At 40.7% G+C, this 24,833-nt stretch overlaps 1 protein-coding gene across 3 annotated transcripts in view; it reads left to right on the top strand.

Annotated features, from left to right (window-relative positions):
* The window catches only part of evla (Enah/Vasp-like a), a 72,148-nt gene extending 51,968 nt beyond the window's left edge, over window positions 1-20,180 (top strand). For all 3 annotated transcript variants that reach the window (XM_024429650.2, XM_024429649.2, XM_024429651.1), the window contains 7 exons: window positions 27-145; window positions 393-420; window positions 6,508-6,538; window positions 6,660-6,720; window positions 18,375-18,432; window positions 18,559-18,616; window positions 18,950-20,180. In XM_024429650.2, the coding sequence (XP_024285418.1) occupies window positions 27-145; window positions 393-420; window positions 6,508-6,538; window positions 6,660-6,720; window positions 18,375-18,432; window positions 18,559-18,616; window positions 18,950-18,987 (393 nt within the window). In that variant the 3' untranslated portion in view covers window positions 18,988-20,180. The remainder of the gene's footprint in view (window positions 1-26; window positions 146-392; window positions 421-6,507; window positions 6,539-6,659; window positions 6,721-18,374; window positions 18,433-18,558; window positions 18,617-18,949) is intronic.
* Window positions 20,181-24,833: the final 4,653 nt, after the last annotated feature.

Here is a 24,833-nt window from a genome sequence, read left to right as displayed (position 1 = left end):
TGGTGACCAATGTTGTGTCTCCTCAGGATGAGAACAGTCCACCAGGAACAGGTGGCGCCAAGAACGATGCCAACCGCTTGAGTGGAGGTAGTGGTGCTGGAGGGGAGGGGCTGATGCAGGAAATGAACGCCCTTCTAGCACGCAGGTGAGAGGAAAACAACAGTGTGAAAGAAATATGTATTTAATCAAATTGAAATACATGTAATTGAAAATCCCTACCCCAGCTATAAGCACATCAAAATACCACATTTTTTTAAATGAACATTCTGGAGTTCAAAAAGGTATTCCTTGATGTTATTGTAAGTAATTAGGCTACTAGCCTGTGAAATAACACAAAATGACTGGAGTTGTCTTTTTCATTATCTAAATGCCTGAATTTGCTTTTCCTGCAGACGGAAAGCCTCAGAGAGACTTGAAGAGGTAATACAGTTTATCTTCTTTTAAAATATCAAGTATTAGTTTCCCAGGGTGGGTCTATCCAGCAACAATAATTGCATTCAAGCAATCTAAAGAGACTTGTGCACACACTTATTTGTACACTGAGTGTACAAAACAATAGGAACATCTTCCTAATATTGATTTGCACACCCTTTTGCCCTCAGAACAACCTCAATTCGTCGGGGCATGGACTCTACAAGGTGTCGAAAGCATTCCGCAGGGATGCTGGCCCATGTTGACTCCAATGCCTCCCACATTTGTGTCAAGTTGGCTGGATGTCCTTTGGATGGTGGACCAATCTTGGCGCACATGGGAAACTGAAAAATCTAGCAGTGTTTACAGTTCTTTACACACTAAAACCGGTGCGCCCGGCACCTACTACCATACACCACTCTAATGCACTTAAATATTTTGTCTTGCCCATTCACCCTCTGAAAAGCACACATACACAATCCATGTCTCAATTGTCTCAAGGCTTAAAAATCCTTCTTTAACCTGTCGCCTCCCCTTCACCTAAAGTGATTAAAGTGGATTTAACAGGTGACATCAATAAGGGATCATAGCTTTCACCTGGATTAACCTGGTCCCTCTGTCAGGAAAAAGAGCTGGTGTTCCTAATGTCTTGTACACTCAGTATAATTTTTTCTATATATATACACACAGTACCAGTCAAAAGTTTGGACACATGTACTCATTCAACCATTTTTCTTTATTTTTACGATTTTCTACATTGTAGAATAATAGTGAAGACATCCAAATTATGAAATAGCACATATAGAATCATGTAGTAACCAAAAAAATGGTTTTCTACATTGTAGAATAATAGTGAAGACATCAAAACTATGAAATAGCACATATGGAATCATGTAGTAACCAAAAAAACATTTAGATTCTTCAAAGTAGCCACCCTTCGCCTTGATGCCAGCTTTGCACACTCTTGGCATTCTCTCAACCAACCTGGAATGCATTTCAATTAACAGGTGAGCCTTGTTAAAAGTGAATTTGTGGAATTTCTTTCCTTAATGCGTTTGAGCCAATCAGTTGAGTTGTGGCAAGGTAGGGGTGGTATACAGAAGATAGCCCTATTTGGTAAAGTACCAAGTCCATATTATGTCAGGAACAGCTCAAATAAGCAGAGAGAAATGACAGTCCCATCTTTACTTTAAGACATAAAGGTCAGTCAATCTGGAACATTTCAAGAACTTTCAAGTGCAGTCGCGAAAACCATCAAGAACTATGATAAAACTGGCTCTCATGAGGACCGCAACAGGAAAGGAAGACCCAGAGTCACCTCTGCTCCAGAGGATAAGTTAATTAGAGTTGACTGCACCTCAGATTACAGCCCAAATAAATGCTTCACGGAGTTCAAGTAACAACATCAACTGTTCAGATGAGAATGTGTGAATCAGGCCTTCATGGTCGAATTGCTGCAAATAAATCACTACTAAAGGACAACAATAAGAAGAAGAGACTTGCTTGGGCCAAGAAACAGGAGCAAATAGCATATATTTGGACTCACCTTTGGACAGGTGAGTCTGAGAGGATGGCTGTGGTTTCATTGGCTCTTAACCAACCGTGCTATTTTGTTTGTTTTTCCACATTGTTTGTAACTTATTTTTTACTGTTGAATTCGGAAGTTTACATACACTTTTAGCCAAATACGTTTAAACTCAGTTTTTCAGAATTCCTGACATTTAATCCAAGTAAAAATTCCCTGTCTTTGGTCAGTTAGGATCACCACTTTAATTTAAGAATGTAAAATGTCAGAATAATAGTAGAGATAATTATTTATTTCAGCTTTTATTTCTTTCATCACATTCCCAGTGGGTCAGAAGTTTACATACACTCAATTAGTATTTGGTAGGTTTCGGGTAGCCTTCCACAACCTTCCCACAATAAGTTGGGTGAATTTTGTCCATTCCTCCTGACAGAGTCAGGTTTGTAGGCCTCCTTGCTCGCACACACTTTTTCAGTTCTGCCTACAAATGTTCTATGGGATTGAGGTCAGGGCTTTGTGATGGCCACTCCAATACCTTGACTTTGTTGTCCTTAAGCCATTTTGGCACAACTTTGGAAGTATGCTTGGGGTCATTGTCCATTTGGAAGATCCATTTGCGACCAAGCTTCAACTTCTTGACTGATGTCTTGAGATGTTTCTTCAATATATCCACATCATTTTCCGTCCTCCTGATGCCATCTATTTTATGAAGTGCACCAGTCCCTTCTGCAGCAAAGCACCCCCACAACATGATGCTGCCACCCCCGTTCTTCACAGTTGGGATGGTGTTCTTCAGCTTGCAAAAGCCTCCCCCTTTTTCCTCCAAAGATAACAATGGTCATTATGGCCGAACAGTTATATTTTTGTTTCATCAGACCAGAGGACATTTCTCTAAAAAGTACGATCTTTGTCCCCATGTGCTGTTGCAAACCGTGGTCTGGCTTTTTTAGGTCGGTTTTGGAGCAGTGAATTTCTTCCTTCTTCCTTGCTGAGCGGCCATTCAGGTTATGTGGATATAGAACTAATTTTACTGTGGATATAGATACTTTGGTACCTGTTGCCTCCAGCATCTTCACAAGGTCCTTTGCTGTAGTTCTGGGATTGATTTGCACCAAAGTACGTTCATCTCTAGGAGACAGAACACATTTCCTTCCTGAGCGGTATGACAGCTGCGTGGTCCCATGGTGTTTATAATTGCGTACTATTGTTTGTACAGATGAACGTGGTACCTTCAGACGTTTGGAAATTGCTCCCAAGGATGAACAAGATTTGTGGATGTCTACATTTTTTTCTGAGGTCTTGGCTGATTTCTTTTGATTTTCCCAAAGAGGCACTGAGTTTGAAGGTAGGCCTTGAAATACATCCACAGGTACACCTCTAATTTACACAAATGATGTCAAATGATTATTAGCCTATCAGAAGCTTCTAAAGCCATGGCATCATTTTCTGGAATTTTCCAAGCTGTTTAAAGGAACAGTCAACTTAGTGTATGTCAACTTCTGACCTACTGGAATTGTGATACAGTGAATTATAAGTTAAATAATCTGTCTGTAAACAATTGTTGGAAAAGTTACTTGTGTCATATACAAAGTAGATGTCCTGAACCGACTTCCCAAAACTATAGTTTGTTAACTTGGAACTCCCTCTCCCGGATCCGGGAGAATTGTCATCAACTGACACTAATTAGCATAACGCAACGGACAAAAACTATTACTAGAAAATATTCATATTCATGAAATCACAAGTGAAATATATTGAAACACAGTTTAACCTTTTGTTAATCACCCTGTCATCTCAGATTTTGAAATTATGCTTTACAGCCAAAGCAAGACAAGCATTTGTGTAAGTTTATCGATAGCCTAGCATTATGCCTAGCTAGCAGCAGGCAACCTGGTCACGAAAATCAGAAAATAATCAAATTCATTTGTTTACCTTTGATGAGCTTTGGATGTTTTCACTCACGAGACTCCCAGTTAGATAGCAAATGTTCCTTTTTTCCAAAAATATAATTTTTGTAGCCGAAATAACTCGGCTACTGAGAATTCGACCGGAAATTGCGGTCATGACAACGCTGAAAAATATTTCAAATTACCTCCATAATATCGACAGAAACATGGCAAACGTTGTTTATTATCAATCCTCAATGTGTTTTTCAAATATCTATTCGATAATATATCAACACGGACAGCTGTATTTTCAGTAAGACCGTGAGGAAAAATAGCTACCTCTGTCTATTACGCAAGAATGACTCTGAGAGCCCTCAGCCGGACACTTACGCAATGTAGTCGTTTACGCTCATTCTTCAACATAAAAGCCTGAAATGCTGTCGACACCTTGGGGAATACGTAGAAAAAGGAATCTGGTTGATAGCCCATTTACTGCTCAATAGGGACGCATCGGAACGCAGAGCTTTCAAAACATGAGTCACTTCCTGATTGGATTTTTCTCAGGCTTTCGCCTGCAAAATCAGTTCTGTTATACTCACAGACAATATTTGTACAGTTTTGGAAACTTTAGAGTGTTTTCTATCCTAAGCTGTCAATTATATGCATATTCTAGCATCTTGTCCTGACAAAATAGCCCGTTTACTTTGGGAACTTTATTTTTCCAAAAATGAAAATAGTGCCACCTAGTTTCAAGATTAACAAGAAATTTGTGGAGTGGTTGAAAAACGAGTTTTAATGACTCCAACCTAAGTGTATGTAAACTTCCGACTTCAACTGTACATAATGTTGTTGCTACTGTCTTTTATGACCTCAAAGATCTTCTGGACATCAGAATAGCGATTACTCACCTTGAATTGGATGAAGAATTTTTCTTTAATGAGTCAGACGAGAGGGATTTACTCTTGACACCCAAACAGGCCCTCATCCTCATAATTTGCAGGAGAAAGAGATGGAATAGTTATCCCCAATCGGTCCCATTGGCCAATGTACCATCGCTGCATAATAAATTGGAAGAACTTAAAGCACATATCCTACCAACGGGACATTAAAAACTGTAATATCTTATGTTTCACCGAGTCATGGCTGATCGACGACATTAACAACATACAGCTGGCGGGTTATACACTCTATCAGCAGGATAGAACAGCAGCCTCTGGTAAGACAAGGGTTGTGGTCTATGTATATTTTTAAACAAGTGCACGATATATACGGAAATCTCAAGGTTTTGCCCGCCTGAGGTAGAGTATCTCATGATAAGCTGTAGGCCACACCTAGAGTTTTCATCTGTATTTGTCGCAGCTGTCTACATACCACCACAGAGCGATGCTGGCACTAAGACCACACTCAATGAGCTGTATACCGCCATAAGCAAACAGGAAAACGCTCCTCCAGAGGCGGCGCTCCTAGTAGCCAGGGACTTTAATGCAGGGGAACTTAATTCCATTTGACCTCATTTCTACCAACATGTTAAATGTGCAACCAGAGGGAAAAAAACTATAGACCACCTTTACTCCACACACAGAGATGCATACAAAGCATCTCTGACCATAATTCTATCCTCCTGAAAGCTGCTTACAAGCAAAAATTAAAGCAGGAAGCACCAGTGACTCGGTCAATAAAAAAAGTGGTCAGATGAAACAGATGTTAAGCTACAGGACTGTTTTGCTAGCACAGACTGGAATATGTTCCTGGATTCTGCTGATGGCATTGAGGAGTACACCACATCAGTCACTGGCTTCATCAATTAGTGCATCGATGACGTTGTCCCCACAGTGACTGTATGTACATACCCCAACCAGAAGCCATGGATTACAGGACACATCCGCACTGAGCTAAAAGGAGCGGGACTCTAACCCGGAAGCTTATAAGAAATCACACTATGCCCTCCGATGAACCATCAAACAGGCAAGCGTCAATACAGGACTAAGAACAAATCGTACTACATCGGCTCCGACGCTCGTCGGATGTGGCAGGGCTTGCAACTATTACAGACCACAAAGTGAAGCACAGCCGAGAGCTGCCCAGTGACACACATCCAGGCTGTGTAAGAACTATTTGACCAAGAAGGAGGAGTGATGGAATGCTGCATCAGATGACCTGGCCTCCACAATCACCTGACCTCAACCGAAATGAGATGGTTTGGGGATGAGTTGGACTGCAGAGTGAAGGAAATGCAGCCAACAAGTGCTCAGTATATGTGGGAACTCCTTCGAGACTGTTTGAAAATCATTCCTCATGAAGCTGGTTGAGAGAATTTAACTAGGCAGGTCAGTTAAGAACAAATTCTAATTTTCAATGACAGCCTAGGAACAGTGGGTTAACTGCCTTGTTCAGGGGCGGAACAACATATTCTTTACCTAGTCATCTAAGGGATTGGATCTTGCAACCTTTCAGTTACTAGTCCAACACTCTAACCACTAGGCTACCTGTCGCTCCAGTGTGTGTGTGTGTGTGTGTGTGTGTGTGTGTGTGTGTGTGTGTGTGTGTGTGTGTGTGTGTGTGTGTGTGTGTGTGTGTGTGTGTGTGTGTGTGTGTGTGTGTGTGTGTGTGTGTGTGTGTGTGTGTGTGTGTGTGTGTGTGTACACACACACACACACAATCATCCATTTTCATTTTCCATTATAGGAGGATCCCAAGCCAGGACAGAACTCTACAGGTATACACACTCTTGCCTCCACATTTTTCTGAGTCTGACCATTATATTTTTTATTGCCTGTATAGAGCGATATTGCTTTTTAAAATGTGTCTCTTCTAATTGTGATCGTCTCTCCTTCTAGGTGTTGGGAAGAATCCATGGGACCGAGTAAACTCTGTAGACAACTCTTCACTGGTATTAAAGTTAGTATCGTCATCTGTTTGATAGGGGCTCCCAAACCTTTTGAAATATCTTGTGGCACAATGAGAAGGGATACAGTGCCTAGTGAAAGTCTACACACCCCTTGCACCCCTTCACATTTTGCTGCCTTAACATGTTCACTAAAAATGTATACAGATCTACACAACCTAAAAAAAGTTATAGAAAATGTAAAAAAAATAAAAAGATGTCTTGATTGCAGATGTCTTCACAACCCAGAGCTGATACTTGATGGAAGAACCTTTGTCAGACATTACAGCTGAGAATAATTTGGAATAAGATTCTAGCAGCATTGCACAACATACAGTGCTTTCAGAAAGTATTCATACCCCTTGACTTATTCCACATTTTGTTGTTACAGCCTGAATTCAAAATAGATTTTAAAAAACACAATACCCCATAATAACTAAGTAAAAAGATGTTAGTAATACATGGAAATGTTTAGAAAATTAAATAGAAAAATGCATAATTTACATAAGTATTCACACCCCTGAGTCAATACATGTTAGAATCACCTTTTGAGAGGCGCATACATGTACCGATAGAACAGTAGCTCTGTTTTGTACTGTCAAAACTGTGATTATATGAAGAAGCCAGACAATATAGTTTAAATTAAGCCTCTAAAGTCGTTAGATCAAGCAACCGGGAGAGAGTGAGCGGTCAGTTATATACAACAGCGAACCAATCTGTGGGTAAAGCAATGCTGTGACTCGAACCCAACAAGCCATGGCTTCCCTTAGAGGAAAAGACAAAGAACAACTCGGAGATGAAAATAACGACCAGCTAATGGATATCCAGGATAACACCAAAACAAAATAACTGTTACAATCTGTTGTTAAAAAAAAGTTGATTTTCTCGAAAGGAAAGTAGAGTCTATCGTGTCAGATATGCATATACAGGGCGGGTGCATGGACGAACAGGACAACAAAATTTGCCTTCTGGAAACAAAGGAGCAAATTTTAGAAGAGAAACTGGACCAGCAAGAAAACAGAATGAGTGACATAACTCGCCAACTGATTGCAGCAATACTGCAACAATGGAAGAGGCAAGTGGAAGGGGAGAAGGTAAAGAACTTGTCTGTTGACCCTACATTAAAGACCAAATTGGTTAAAGAAAAGTGTGCTAAATAAAATAAGTATACCAGTTTCATTTAAGGACCAATAAATTGACAGCTGCGCCATACAGGTTGAAAAATAGTTGGGAAGAGATTTTTGATGTGCCGAGTCCATGGCACATGGTTTATGTATGAACTGATACACAAAACAACGCAGGATTAAAAACTTAGAGTTTTTCAATTTAATTTATTATACAAAATTATTGCAGCCAATATAGAATGTTATGAATATGAGGGATACAACCATCCCAGCTCAACAGATTTTGCTGTGAAGAGACAGACTCGTTAGATGACTTGTTTTCGTACATACAGTATGTAGCTTGTTTTTGGTCGCAGGTTCAAGAATGGCTAAAGAAGAATTGTAACATTTACCTGGAGCTAACTCTGCAAATGGCACTACTGGGCGACTTGAAAGGCCATAGTCAATCGATCAATAATATAATAATACTCTTAGTAAAAATTTTCATCTTTAATTTACAATCTGTAGAAACTATGAGAATAGAAAGATTCTGAACTTTTGTGACACAGTACAGCAGAGTTGAAAAATATATGGCAATTAGAAATCAACACTGGATGGTTTTCAGAGATATATGGGACGGCTTGAGGGGAGCTGAAGCATAGGACTAAAAACAAATTTAAACAAATTTTAAAAGTTAACTAATGGAAAATGCATTGGATTTGTATAAGCTGTAAGTAGAAGCGTAAGTATTGTTGTACATTAGTTTACTCCAATTAGTGGAGGAGTGGTAGGGTTAGGGGAAAATAACACAATAAGATTTGTAAAAATAAAACACAATAATGGAAATGATATTGGGTGGTTCGAGCCCTGTTCGAGCCCTGAATGCTGATTGGCTGACAGCCGTGGTATATCAGACCAGGTATGACAAAACATTTATTTTTACTGTTCTTGTCATTTTGGTAACGAGTTTATAATAGGATTAAGGCACCTCGGGGTTTGTGGTATATGGCAATTATACCACAGCTGAGGGCTGTATCCAGGCACTCCGCATTGCGTTGTGCATAAGAACAGCCGCTTTTGGCCATATACCACACCCCCTCATGCCTTATTGCTTAATTATATAATATGTAAAAGCTGTAAGAAGAAGCCTAAGTATTGTTGTTTATTAGTTTACTCCAATTAGGGGAGGGTTGGTAGGCAGGGTTAGAGGAAAATAATACAGAAGAAAAAATATTGTAAACATTTTTGAAATACAATCTGCAATATTAACGCTGATCTATGCCCCGAGGAGAGTGAGAAACATGAAAAAAAGTGATAAGCATACTAGGCTACATACAGTGATGCCTAAGACGACCTTATTGTAAATTGAGACAATATTCTTTCCCCCTCCCCCCAGTAAAATCTAGACTCTATTGTCCACAAGTAACTGTTCTTCTCGAGGAAGTAACTTTAGAATTAGCAGATGCCAATAGGATACATGGACACTGAAAATACCAATATAAAAGAGGAAGTATAGCATGTACAGTGCCTTCAGAAAGTATTCACCATCCCTTGACGTTTTCCACATACAGTGGGGAGAACAGGTATTTGATACACTGCCGGTTTTGCAGGTTTTCCAACTTAAAAAGCATGTAGAGGTCTGTAATTTTTATCATAGGTACACTTCAACTGTCAGAGACGGAATCCAAAAAAAATCCAGAAAATCACATTGTATGATTTTTAAGTAATTCATTTGCATTTTATTGCATGACATAAGTATTTGATCTCCTACCAACCAGTAAGAATTCCGGCTCTCACAGACCTGTTAGTTTTTCTTTAAGAAGCCCTCCTGTTCTCCACTCATTACCTGTATTAACTGCACCTATTTGAACTCGTTACCTGTATAAAAGACACCTGTCCACACACTCAATCAAACAGACTCCAACCTCTCTACAATGGCCAAGACCAGAGAGCTGTGTAAGGACATCAGGGCTAAAATTGTAGACCTGCACAAGGCTGGGATGGGCTACAGGACAATAGGCAAGCAGCTTGGTGAGAAGGCAACAACTGTTGGCGCAATTATTAGAAAATGGAAGAAGTTCAAGATTACGGTCAATCACCCTCAGTCTGGGGCTCCCTGTAAGATCTCACCTCGTGGGGCATCAATGATCACGAGGAAGGTGAGGGATCAGCCCAGAACTACACGGCAGGACCTGGTCAATGACCTGAAGAGAGCTGGGACCACAGTCTCAAAGAAAACCATTAGTAACACACTATGCCGTCATGGATTAAAATCCTGCAGCGCACGCAACGTCCCCCTGCTCAAGCCAGCGCATGTCCAGGCCCATCTGGATGATCCAGAGGAGGAATGGGAGAAGGTCATGTGGTCTGATGAGACAAAAATAGAGCTTTTTGGTCTAAACTCCACTCGCTGTGTTTGGAGGAAGAAGAAGGATGAGTACAACCCCAAGAACACCATCCCAACTGTGAAGCATGGCGGTGGAAACATCATTCTTTGGGGATGCTTTTCTGTAAAGGGGACAGGACGACTGCACCGTATTGAGGGGAGGATGGATGGGGCCATGTATCGCGAGATCTTGGCCATTAACCTCCTTCCCTCAGTAAGAGCATTGAAGATGGGTCATGGCTGGGTCTTCCAGCATGACAATGACCCAAAACACACAGCCAGGGCAACTAAGGAGTGGCTCCGTAAGAAGCATCTCAAGGTCCTGGAGTGGCCTAGCCAGTCTCCAGACCTGAACCCAATAGAAAATCTTGGAGGGATCTGAAAGTCCGTATTGCCCAGCGACAGCCCCGAAATCTGAAGGATCTGGAGAAGGTCTGTATGGAGGAGTGGGCCAAAATCCCTGCTGCAGTGTGTGCAAACCTGGTCAAGAACTACAGGAAACGTATGATCTCTGTAAGGTTTCTGTACCAAATATTAAGTTCTGCTTTTCTGATGTATCAAATACTTATGTCATGCAATAAAATGCAAATGAATTACTTAAAAATCATACAATGTGATTTTCTGGATTTTTGCTTTAGATTCCGTCTCTCACAGTTGAAGTGTACCTATGATAAAGAATTACAAACCTCTACATGCTTTGTAAGTAGGAAAACCTGCAAAAACGGCAGTGTATCAAATACTTGTTCTCCCCACTGTAGATTAAATGTAAAAAATCCTCAGCAATTTCAATGTCAACAATGAAGAGGCGCCTCCTGAGTGGCATGGTAGTCTAAGGCACTGCGTCGCAGTGCTAGCTGTGCCACTAGAGATTTTGGGTTCGAGTCCAGGCTCTGTCGCAGGCGGCCGCGGCCGGGAGACACATGGGGTGGCGCACAATTGGCCCAGCGTAATCTGGGTTAGGGGAGGGTTTGGCAGGCAGGGATGTCCTTGTCCCATCGCGCATCAGCAACTCCTGTGGCGGGCTGGGCGCAGTGCACGCTGACACGGTCGCCAGGTGTACAGTATTTCCTCTGACACATTGGTGCAGCTGGCTTCCGGGTTAGGTGGGCATTGTGTCAAGACGCAGTGCAGCTTGGTTGGGTTGTGTTTCGGAGGACGCCCAGCTCTCGCCTCTCCGTACAGGAGTTGCAGCGATGAGACAAGACTGTAACTACCAATTGGATACCATGAAATTGGTGAGGAAAAAGGGGTAACCATTTTTTATAATAACAATCATAATACAAATAAAAAAACAATTATAAACTCTGAAGAGGCGACTCCAGGATGCTAGCCTTCTAGGCATAGTTCCTCTGTCCAGTGTCTGTGTTATTTTGCCCATCTTAATCTTTTCTTTTATTGGCCAGTCTGAGATATGGATTTTTCTTTGCAACTCAGCCTAGAAGGCCAGCATCCCAGAGTCGCCTCTTCACTTTTTCATTATGAGGTATTGTGTGGAGATTGATGAGGGAAAAAAAACAATTGAATTAGTTTTAGAAAAAGGGTTACATTTAAAAAAAAAAAAGGAGAAATTGAATATTTAAAGAGGAGTTGGAGAAGCCTATGCTGCCACCTACTGTAGTAACAGCAGAGGTGTAGGAATCCTGATAAATAAGAATACATTGTTATACCCTTATATCCAAGCACATGGACCAAGAATGTTTTCTAATGTTGAATTGTATTTACATGGTTAAAAATACACATTGATTTCAATGTCTGTCCAACCAGCGGCAAATATGGTGTTTTTAGATAGAATTCAAGCTATTAGATCAAATCCAGACAGGAACTGTTATTTTAGCAGGTGACGTAAATCATATATTGGATAAGATTGACAGGCGTAGTAATAAAAAAAAGGCAAAGTCAAACTTAAATGAATAATTCTTTATTGTCAGTTAACTGGAGAGGTTCCAACAAACTTGATGCACCATAGCACACGTTTGTCAGGAGCAGGGGCAGTTCCGTTAGTTCTCTTATACAGTGGGGCAAAAAAGTATTTAGTCAGCCACCAATTGTGCAAGTTCTCCCACTTAAAAAGATGAGAGATGCCTGTAATTTTCATCATAGGTACACTTCAACTATGACAGACAAAATGAGAAAAAAAATCCAGAAAATCACATTGTAGGATTTTTAATGAATTTATTTGCAAATTATGGTGGAAAATAAGTATTTGGTCACCTACAAACAAGCAAGATTTCTGGCTCTCACAGACCTGTAACTTCTTCTTTAAGAGGCTCCTCTGTCCTCCACTCGTTACCTGTATTATTGGCACCTGTTTGAACTTGTTATCAGTATAAAAGACACTTGTCCACAAACTCAAACAGTCACACTCCAAACTCCACTATGGCCAAGACCAAAGAGCTGTCAAAGGACACCAGAAACAAAATTGTAGACCTGCACCAGGCTGGGAAGACTGAATCTGCAATAGGTAAGCAGCTTGGTTTGAAGAAATCAACTGTGGGAGCAATTATTAAATAATAATAATTAAATTACAATTGGTGGCTGACTAAATACTTTTTTGCCCCACTGTATACTGCTTACACTGAAGTTATATTTGCATGATTCAACTTATTAATTATTCATAATTAATGAATCATTAACATTTGGTTCATGCATGTGACAGACCAATACCTCACAAGGCTTATATCTCTCCAAGCTGAGACCTTGAAACTGAGATATCCTTTCGTTCTCAAAACAAGTTCTGGGCGTGCTGCCAAATTGCAGATACTGATAGTGACGAATTTTTCAATCAGTCACTTGCATTAACACAGAAATTGGTTATTAGAAAAAGCACAAACATAACATTTTCCATCACACCATCTTGGAAAACAATAATCCATGCTTTCTGGGAAAGTCTAAAAGTTATGAACTGAGCTAGAAAGTTGGCTGTCCGAACTATTACAATGTAAACTTACTTTCAATCTGTCTGTCTGCATATTTCAAGACATGGCATATGGGGGTGTACTTAGATGCCCAATGGGCTGGACAATTATCTTCTCATCTTGAATTTCTTTAAATAAAAAACGTGGAAATCAATCAAGCCGCCCATTATTAACACCAGTAATATGGACCGAATGCAATGTTGTTGATCCCTTTATATAGTTGGGGCAATGTTATGGGTATGTTGTCACCACAGGGACTGGGGAGTTTGTTAGGATCAAAATAAATATGAAAAGAGCAAAGCCGAGGTAAAAAAACAACAACAACTCAGTCTTCTGAAAACCTAACCCTGGGATAGGGTTTTGTTTTTCTGCGGGACAATTACACAAATTGTAATGCAAAAAAAAACACAACAGAATGGCTTTGCAAGAGAGGTAGAGTGTTCCTGAATGGTCCAGTATAAATCCTGACTTAAAACTGCTTAAAAAATCTAAGACAAGGTTTAAATATTGCTGTCCATCAATGATTTCCTTCCAAATATACTGAGCTTGAGCAATTCTGACCAAAAAAATTAGTTGGGGCATGGACTCTACAAGGTGTCGATAGCGTTCCACAGGGATGCTGGCCCATGTTGACTGCAATGCTTCCCATAGTTGTGTCAAGTTGGCTGGATGTCCTTTGGGTGGTGGACCGTTCTTGATACTGTTGTGTCTTTGGCATCATTAAAAGTGAAGACTGTTATTTTATCGAATCAATTCTCTATAATTATTATTACGTGATTAAACTAATCTTGTAAATGTAATTAACTAGGAATTCGGGGCACCACGGAAAATCCTCAGATTACCAAGTTAGAATTTTCCGATTATAACTCTTCAGATATTTTCATATCTGATCAATTAGTCTTCTATTAATGAATTATTCTTTACCTCATGTCAGTCTCACTCCAAACGTCGTAAATTGTTGGTTATCTGCACGAACCCAGCCTTTATTATAAATCATCCATACACAAATTGGCTTAATAATTTATTTACTAACTAACTAAATAATCACAGAAATGCATAAACAAACAAACAGTAGATATTTATTACTAACAAGGATAGGGAAGATTCTCTAGTGGGCTAAGCCGTTATGACGGCTTGGTGGACAAAGAGAAGTGGGTGTGTACTGAGAAAGAGCGGGAAAGACAAAAGTTGACACAGTTGATAATTATATTAATTGAAATGCTAATTCTTTGCACATGAACGCTCACTCATTTGGGAATAATTGCTGTAAATATATATTTACGCCCATGTGTCATTGTGATCTTCTCTGTTGGAATCGTCAGTCCGTCTGCTGGAGAGTCAGTTCATCCGAGTCTCTCTCTTTCTTTTGTTGTTAGAATGGATACTTCAGAGTACCATTCAAAAATGTTCTCATAGATAGATGTTTCGGCGGTTGTCGGTATTCTCATCCCAGGTTTACATAATTTCTAGCTGCAGACTATTAATTAGTATCTAAGATTTGCTCTTATTCTGTAGGGATTGATAGTCTCAGAGTTGAACCATTTCCAGCTGTGTAGCCAATGCTCCACGTGGACTAGTTTTTTAGTTTTGGTAATCAAACCTGTGCCCCCTCAGCTTACACCGAGGTATGCGTGGTCTAAACTATTTGCAATCACAGCTCACGCTGTGGGTTTTCTCAGTCTGAAGAGGATTTTCTTAGGAGGGGCTTTTATTCGTGACAATAGGAAAGGCGGTTCTATGATGCCAGATCATGTCGGTGCTCACAGGGGCGGGCAATTGACTTAGTTAAACTTTAAAGGGAATACAATTATCTCACATTAACGGTTTAACATCACATTACATCATTTCACAAATAGTTGAATCTTTACTCATTCATTATATACAATAATTAGATGCAAACCTTATAACTGAGGAACCTGTGTAAACAGAGTTAGGGTAATGTGGCTGTATTATCTTTCATGAGGTCACAAACATGAAACAAAATGGACCGGGTCGTAGCTGGCTTCTCCACCGACCGTTTACACATTCTCCAAAATATGGATATTATTCAATTCTCAAATTCTGGAATGTACTAGAATTTGGCTGGAGTTCCTTTGTTCTACTGTGAAACTCTCTCTCCATACTGCATGGCCAGGGGGAGAGAGTCTCCGCCGGGAATTTACGACCTGAGATAACAGAACCTGGATGTAGGAGAGAGTGAGAGAGGGGGAAGCCACGATCTATACCCAGCAAGGGCCACGTCATGACAATACATATGGGAAACTGTTGAGCGTGAAAAACTCAGCAGCGTTGCAGTTCTTGACAAAAACCAGTGTGCCTGGCACCTACTACCATTCACCATTCAAATATTTTTTCTAGCCCATTCACCCTCTTAATGACACACATACACAATCCATGTCTCAATTGTATCAAGGCTTAAAAATCCTTCTTTAACCTGTCTCCTCCCCTTCATCTACACTGATTGAAGTGGATATAAAAAGTGACATCAATAAGGGATCATAGCTTTCACCTGGATTCACCTGGTCATTGGTCATGGAAAGAGCAGATTTTCATAATACTTTGTACACCAAGTGTATTTTGCCCTAAGAGTTGTGCAATGTTGGTAGAATCTTATTGAAAATGATTCACAGCTGCAATGGCTGCCAGAGATGTTTCCACCAAGTATTAACTCTGGAGTGTGAAGACATACACAATCAAGACATCTTATATTTTTAATTTGTTAATTAATTTTGTAAATGTTCTCTAACTTTCTTTTACTTTGAAAATGTGGAGTAGGTTGTGTAGATCTGTAAGGGGGAAAAACATATATTGAATTCCTTTTTAGATTTAATTTTAAGGCAGCAAAAAGTTGAAGACTTGCGTAGACTATTATATTGTTACATTATTATTTTGCCTATTTAGTGTTGTAGATTACACTGTAATGAAAAGCACTATATACGAATGAAATGTATAATTATAATTTTTTATGTGGGATTTTACTGATGTGTGGATTTGCTCATCTGAGGCATAGTAACTGTTTAGCCTGGTTCTGGATCTGTGATATCTGTATAGCCAACTCCTATGGCAGTTGTTGGCTATACAGCAAAACAGATCTGGGACCAGACTATAACTTTTTAGGTAAATAAGGGGATTTATTGAGAGGTTCATATTACATAGCATTATGTTCTCTTAGATAAGGAAATATGCACTTTGTAGCCAGTTTATTTGGTACACACATTAGTACTGGGTCAGACCCCCCTTTGCCTCCAGAACAGCCTGAATTATTTGGGACAAGGAAATGTTGCTCAATTACTATCAAGGGACCTTACATGTGCCAGGAAAATATTCCCCAAGCCATTACACCACCGCCACCAACCTGTACCGTTGACACCAGGCAGGATGGGACCATGGACTCCACCAGCCTGTACCGTTGACACCAGGCAGGATGGGGCCATGGACGCCAAATCCATCAGCATGATGCAACAGGAACCAGGATTCGTCGTACCAGGCTATGTTTTTCCACTCCTCCATTGTCAAGTGTTGATGACTGCATGCCCACAAGAACAGCAGCTTCTTATTTTTAGCTGAAAGGAATGGAACCCGGTGTTGTCGTCTGCTGCAATAGCCCTACCATGACAAGGACTGACGAGTTGTGCTTTCCGAGATGTTGTTCTGCACACCACTGTTGCACTGTGCCGTTATTTGCCATTTGTGGCCTGCCTATTAGCTTGCACGATTCTTGCCTTTCTCCTTCGACCTCCCATCAACAAGCTGTTTTCGCCCACATGACTGCCACTGACTGGATATTTTTGTTTGTCGCACCATTCTCGGTAAAACCTAGACACTGAAATATATTCTCAGTATTTTCAATGGGAAACAAGAACCATGAGAGTGTTTGCTTAATGCATTGAGGAAGCTTGTGATGATAATATATAGTACTAGTCAAAAGTTTTATTATAGTCCCACTAAATTATAGTCCCACTAAGCGCAAACCAGATGGGATGGCGTATGGCTGCAGAATGCTATGGTAGCCATGCTGGTTAAGTGTGCCTTGAATTCTAAATAAATCACTGAAAGTGTCACCAGTAAATCACCCCCACACCCTCACACTTCCTCCTCCATGCTTCACGGTGGGAACCACACATGCGGACATCATCTGTTCAGCGTCTCACAAAGACACGGCGGACTGATTTTCACCAGTCTAATATCCATTGCTCGTGTTTCTTGGCCAAAGCAAGTCTCTTCTTCTTATAGGTCTCCTTTAGTGGTGGTTTCTTTGCATCAATTTGACCATGAAGGCCTGATTCACGCAGTCTCCTCTGAACAATTGATGTTTAGATGTGTCTGTTACTTGAACTCTGTGAAGCATTTTTGGGGGGCTGCAATTGCTAAGGCTGGTAACTCTAATGAACTTATACCCTGCAGCAGAGCTAACTCTGGGTCTTCCTTTCCTGTGGTGGTCTTCATGAGAGCCAGTTTCATCATAGCGCTTGGTGGTTTTTGTGACTGCACTTGAAGAAACTTTTAAAGTTCTTGAAATGTTCCCGATTGACTGACCTTCATGTTTTAAAGTAATGATGGACTGTCGTTTCTCTATGCTTATTTGAGATGTTCTTGCCATAATAAGGACTTGGTATTTTACCAAATTACCAAATCTTCTGTATAGCACCCCTACCTTGTCACAACACAATTGATTGGCTCAAACGCATTAAGAAGTAAAGAAATTCCACTACTTAACTTTTAACAAGGCACACCTGTTAATTGAAATGCATTGCATGTGACTACCTCATGAAGCTGGCTGAGAGAATGCCAAGAGTGTGCAAAACTGTCATCAAGGCAAAGGGTGGCTACTTTGAAGAATCTGAAATATAAAATATATTTTGATTTGTTTAACACTTATTTGGTTACCATATAATTCCATATGTGTTATTACATAGTTTTGATGTCTTCACTATTATTCTACAATGTAGAAAATAGTTTTAAAAAATTAAAGCCCTTGAATGAGTAGGTGTGTCCAAACTTTTGACTGGTACATGGCCCGCCAATTTGGATTTATCGCCTTAATAAACAGTGAATGGATTGTTGCCTTACATTGCTAACACCACCATGCTATATCAATATAAGATACTGTACCTTCATCTAATAATCAAGGATGAATGTTGCTTGTCACTTGTCATTAGCTGTAGAACAGCTCTGCTTTAATGTACTGTATAGGTCTTATTTACAATGAAATTAATATTTATCGATCATTTCCAATCATCCCTATGGTTGTTGTTGTTTTGCAGGGTGCGACCAGTGGGCAGCACTAGTGAAGGAGACATAGACTTTGACAGGATGAAGCAGGTAGAAATCTCATTTCAAAACTGTAAAACATATTGGACGGATCAGTGTGGCATTCTTCAATCGTTAATGGAATAAAAGTATTGTGAAAGAAGCAGAAAATGTCAACTGTATTTTTTATTCCCACAGGAAATCTTGGAGGAAGTTGTACGTGAATTGCAGAAGGTGAAAGATGAGATCATTAATGGTAGGTGATACAAAGTGTTTATGCATGTTGTTATTGAAAAGGCTTGCCAGCATCAGTGAGCAATTTACCTGCAAACTGACTAAGGTCCTTCCTATTCATGTTCTATACACTTTCTGTAGTTCGATTCAGTTTTTCCGTTACGGCGAACAAAGGTATCCTAATTAATTATGTCCTAAGATGATGCTAGGTTCATCTATTTACTTCTTCATAGAAAATTCAATTTTTCTTTTAAATAGATGAAGGTTCAGTGATAATGCCGTCCTCCAGTACCCATTCTCTACAGAACACACACACACGCACACATGATTTTCTCAGTTTTGTGTTCTCTTTCAGCCATTAGACAAGAAATTGGTCGAATCCAAACATCATAATATCTGGACAGTGGGACATGCAGGAAGTATGAAGGATAAGATCTGCTCAGAAGAAATGTTCTCAACGTTTCTGTGATATGAAACATTGCTGTGACGCTGCAGAAAAGTTGAGCCAACATTGAGTCTGCTGTGCAGAACAGAGGGATGAAAAAAAAGTGAGAATGAAACGGAGAATGAGAGAGATAAAATAATGGTTAAATGAAGAAAGGATGTACGGACGGAAGGATGGACGGACGCTTGCACCGTTTTCCGTTTTTTCCTTTCCGTGCATTTACAGACTCAGTTCAGTTTGCAGGTTTCTGCTCTGTCTGTTCTAAGTCTTACAAAAGGAAATATTTTTGTTTTCTACGTTTGTACTGTTTTATTATTTTAAAAAACTGTGATTATTTTATGATTTGTAATATTATATATAGAGACAGACAAAACTGTTGTTCTACATTGGCGGGTCCTGGAGGAAACTTGCACACCATTTACATCAGCCTTTTATATTGTATATGATTTACTTTATCCTTGGGTGTTTGACCAGCACATATGGCACATACTGTGCTTTAGTCACCTGACCTCGGCAGTTTTTAAAAAGCTTTTTATCTATTTACCAGTAACAGGGCAGTGTTCATTAGGCACCAAACAGAAGACAACTGACTGAACCAGGGAGGGACTACCTGGACATGTCCAATAAGAAACACTCATTTTTGTTGTACGTTGCTAAAGGTTTTCATTTGTGGATCGTTCACAAAAAAAGTATCCAAAACTGTAAATTCACCATCTAAGTTTTCCCAATGTAGATCAAATTATCCATAGGCTATCCCTACGAAACCCAAAGTAACTATACAGTATGTGTATATGATTTGTTCCTGTGTTTTACCATGCATGAATCTGATCTTTATTAATTTTTTAATTTTTTTTTTTTTTTAAAGTGGTATGTTTACAATGGTGGTTTGTTTTTATGAATGTCCTCCTTGCTATTTAAGGTTGAACTTGAATTTGATATGTGAAAATAGAGCCAGTTGCTCTTGCAAAATGAAAAGAATACATACATCAGTGCAACAATTATTTGTGATGACAGGAAAATGCTTATTTGAGGAAAATATTTGATTGAATACCGGTTGTGACATTATGTTAACTTTGACTAAGTTCTGAATAAAATTTCAAAATTGAAAGTAAATTAATTTAAACAAAACAATAGACCTGTCTACAGTATAGAGTGGTGTGTTTTATTTATACATCGTTATGGCATAGAAAAAGACACTGCGGCCTAGATTCAATCAAATCAAGCGTTAACCGAAGAGAACCGACACACGCATAGCTGATGTTTTGGCAGTGTCGGAGGTGGAACAGCGTTGGAGCTGACAAATCGGTAAGCAGCTGCTGTTGATCATTGTCACAAAGCCACACTCATGCTAGAAGTTCAGAACGAGAAAGTGTAGGCTATATAGAAATAATGATGCAAAATTAAATGAAATATTGAGAAATTCTATAAACCTAATCGAGGTGTAGATTACATCTCACATTCCAGTGTTCGAAATTCTAAACAAGGCTGCATGGAATTTATCTTAATGAGACTCCATGTAGCCAATGGCAATGTCTGCTTTAGGAATAATGCTCGGAGCCGCTTGTGGATTTGACAGCTCTAACGCAGTTCCACCTCGAACACCGCCAAAGCAATTGCTATGCGAATGACGGCTAAAGCAGATCTGATTGAATAGAGCCCTGAATCTACAACTAGTACTTACAGTGTAGGCAATACAAAACCTGACTGATATAGAAGTTATGTGATTTTATTATGAAAACAGTTAGTTCTCGTAAAGAAATATCAGTTACATAGTTCTGGCATTACACATGTATATGCACACACAGAATCATCTCACCTTAAATAAAAAATAATCAAATTAAATAGCTAAATTCAACTCTGTTGAACATAGTTAGCAATATTTAATATTTCTCTTCTTGAATGAAAAATATATTCTGCGTGGAGCGTCAAACAGTTTCACTGAAGAAAGCTCCTCTCACTGCAAGGTAAGTTTCAATGCTCATTTCATCTCTGCACTGTACTGCACGCTCATGGTGAATAAACATAAATACAATAGATTGAAATAGCTTGTTATCCTTTGTATTGAATGTATATAGCTAGGGTCTTATTTTATATTCCTATCTAACTGGTAGAGCCAGTTGATTAGCTATTGCTTGTCCCTTTATTCTAAAATTATTGGTCACTCATTTGAACAAGTCATCAGCCAATCAGAGTTGAATGGTTCTGACTCTTCTCTTGTTCTTGTGCCCATGGATTTTAGTGATGGACAGTTTATCACTCGATTTGTGCTTCTCAAACCAGAGTTGAGCTCCTTTGACCTGTCAGAAACAAATATTTCAGTATTACAATCAGTAGCACTGGATGTTGAGGTGTTTTTCCTGTTTGACAAGCTCATATTCCCGCTTGATCCTGGCGTATGGACTTAAGCTACCATCAAGGACAAAGTCCGACAACACCCGGGTCCTGGAAGTGTGCTGTGGTAGGGAGTCATAGAACTCTGCTGCCATCTTCTTCACCTACCACAGATAACAATTAGTTAGAGGGTGCTCTGTCGGCATGAGGAGCCAACATAAGACTTTCTGACTCACTGCAACATGTTAGTTCATTATTTGATGTTGATAATGACATATTCCTAGTAACATAACATGAAATATCACTAGGGCGTGTCATTTACAAAATCATCTTTCCAAAAACTGACAAAACTACCTGAGGGGCACACATTTTATGAAGACAAATAAAAACACCCGCGACAGTCGACTTTGGAGTTCATGTTTGTAGAGGTTAAGTGTCAAATGATTATATTTGTCATTCTCGGGCAGACACACCTGTAGATAATGAGTTACAAATTCAGGCCAATCTTTCAATCAATATTTGCAGTTAAAATGGCTTTTGTCTGCTATCTGATTGCTTCTCCCACTGGTGACATTTAGAACGTTATGTTTCAGACTGACATCTGCAACCAGCAATCGTTTCCCTGAGCCACAAATAATCAAGTAGGCCACATATACAGTGCCTAAAGAAAGTATTCATACCCATTGACTTCTTCCACATTTTGTTGTTTGAATTGAAAATTGATCAAATTAATTTTACACACAATACTCCAAAATGAAAAAGTGAAAAAAATGTTTTGAAATGTTTGCAAATATATTTAAATTTTATACAGAAATATCTAATTTACCTAAGTATTCACACCCCTGAGACAATACTTTGTAGAAGCACATTTGGCAATGATTACAGCTGTGAGTCTTTCTAGGTAAGTCTCTAAGAGCTGTCCACACCTGGATTGTACAACATTTATCCATTATTCTATTCAAAATTCTTCAAGCTCCATCAAAATTGGTTGTTGATCATTGCTAGACAACCATTTTAAGGTCTTTCCATTGATTTTCAAATATATTTAAGTCAAAACTGTAACTCGGCCACTCAAGAACGTTCACAGTCTTCTTGTTAAGCAGTGCCAGTGTAGATTTGGCCTTGTGTTTAAGGTTATTGTCATGCTCCCAGTGTGTAGTGTTTTTCCTCTATGATTTTGCCTGTGCTTAGCTTCATTCGGTTTCTTTTTTATCTTGAAAAACTCCACAGTCCTTAACGATTACAAGCATACCTATAACATGATGCAGCAACCACTATGCTTGAAAATATGGAGCATGGTACTCAGTAATTTGTTGTATTGGATTTGCCCCAAACATAACACTTTGTATTCAGGACAAAAAGTGAATTGCTTTCCCACAGTATTTCCTTTTCACTCTGTGAAATGTGACAGGGGAATACCTAGTGAATGCATTCAACTGAAATGTGTCTTCCACATTTAACCCAACCCCTCTGAATCAGAGAGATGCAAGTGGCTGCCATAATCGGCATCCACATCTTCAGCACCCACGGAAGAACAGATTTTTACCTTGTCAGCTTGGGGATTCGATTAATTTTGGTTACTGGCCCAACAGTCTAACCACTATGCTACCCGCTGGTTAGGTTAGTATTGTAGAGTAAGTACAATGTTGTTGAGCCATTGTCACGAACCTCGCCGAAGATGGTGCCTCTTCCTGTTCGGGCGGTGCTCGGCGGTCGTCGTCGCCGGCCTATTAGCTGCCATCGATTCCCTTTCCGTTTGTTTTGGGTTATTGGGTAATTGGTTACACCTGTTTTGTATTAGGGTTTGTTTGTAGGGTATTTAAGGGCACTAGGCCCGCTGGGTATTTGTGCGGGCTTGTTTTTGTTACTCTGTGTTTGATGGTGTGATTTATTTGTGTATTTATTCTCCGGACTATTTTGTCCTGTTGTTTGGACTGGCAACTTATATACGCCCTGTGTGTTGGCGTGACTGTTTTGTTGCACTGGGGAATAAATTTGAAAAGAAAGACTGAACCCTGCTCTCTGCGCCTGATTCCACCCACCACTCCTAGTTGATCGTAACAGAAGCCCGCACCAACAGAAATGGAATCAGCAGGAGCAGCGACCACCCCTCTCCCCACTATGGAGGAGCGCGTCCATCACCACACAGCGGTCCTCCATCGGATTGGTACCGCGATGGACCAGATGATGGAGAGGATGGAACGATGGGAGAGGAGTGGTCTACCGACGTCTACCCCAGCTCCCCCACTGCCGACACCACCTACTCCACCTACGTCGTCCTCTGGGTCCGGCGCACTGCATCTCTCCCCCCCGAGGGAGTACGATGGAGCGGCGGCTGGGTGCCAGGGATTTTTGCTCCAGCTAGAGCTCTACCTGGCTACCGTGCGTCCTTCTCCCTCGGGTGAGGAGAGTGTGAGCCTCCTCGTCTCCTGTTTAACGGGCAGGGCCCTGGACTGGGCTAACGCGGTCTGGAACAGTCCAGACTCGGCTCGGGACAACTACCTGGAGTTCACCCGCCGTTTCCGAGCTGTGTTCGATCATCCATCAGAGGGTAAAGCGGCGGGTAAGCGACTGTTCCACCTCAGACAGGAGACGAGGAGCGCACAGGACTTCGCGTTGGAGTTTAGGACCCTAGCTGCTGGTGCTGGGTGGAATGACAGGGCCCTGATGGACCATTACCGGTGTAGTCTCCGGGAGGACGTCCGCCGGGAGCTAGCTTGCAGGGAAACAACTCTCTCCCTGGATGAACTAATAGACATGTCTATTCGATTGGACAACCTGCTAGCTGCCCGCGGGCGTTCAGAAGGGGTCCTGTTAATTCCACCTTCCAGCTCTCCCACTCCCACTCTGATGGAGTTGGGAGGAGCTGCATCTAGGGGGACCAGAGGGGGCTCCTCCTGCTCCTATTGTGGACGGAGAGGACACACTTCGGACCGGTGTTGGAGGAGTCCCTCTGGGAGTCGAGATGGTCGGCGGAACACTCCTCGGCCACCCCAGGTGAGTAAGCACCAAACTCACCCAGAGCTCCCTGTTGGTCACATGTTTTTGTTAATTTTTTTTCCTGCGTTTTTCCCCTCTCTTCAGCATAAGGCGCTAGTCGATTTAGGCGCAGCTGGGAGTTTTATGGATCGTGGACTCGCCCGTAAATTGGGTATTCCGTTAGTGCAGATAGACCCACCTGTCCCCGTGCACTCCTTAGATAGCCGACCGTTAGGGTCAGGGCTGGTCAGGGAGGCCACGATTCCGCTGGACATGGTAACGCAGGGGAATCATAGGGAGAGGATCAGTTTCTACCTTATTGATTCACCTGGGTTTCCGGTGGTGTTGGGGGTTCCCTGGCTGGCTATTCACAATCCCCTTATTTCCTGGAAACAGGGGGCTCTTAAGGGGTGGTCAGACGAGTGTTCAGAGAGGTGTATAGGAGTTTCCATCGGCGCCACGACAGTGGAGAGTCCAGACCAGG

The sequence above is a fragment of the Oncorhynchus tshawytscha genome, linkage group LG24 (genome assembly GCF_018296145.1).
Source record: "Oncorhynchus tshawytscha isolate Ot180627B linkage group LG24, Otsh_v2.0, whole genome shotgun sequence".
NCBI lineage: Eukaryota > Metazoa > Chordata > Actinopteri > Salmoniformes > Salmonidae > Oncorhynchus > Oncorhynchus tshawytscha.
This window is presented reverse-complemented; position numbering and strand designations above follow the sequence as displayed.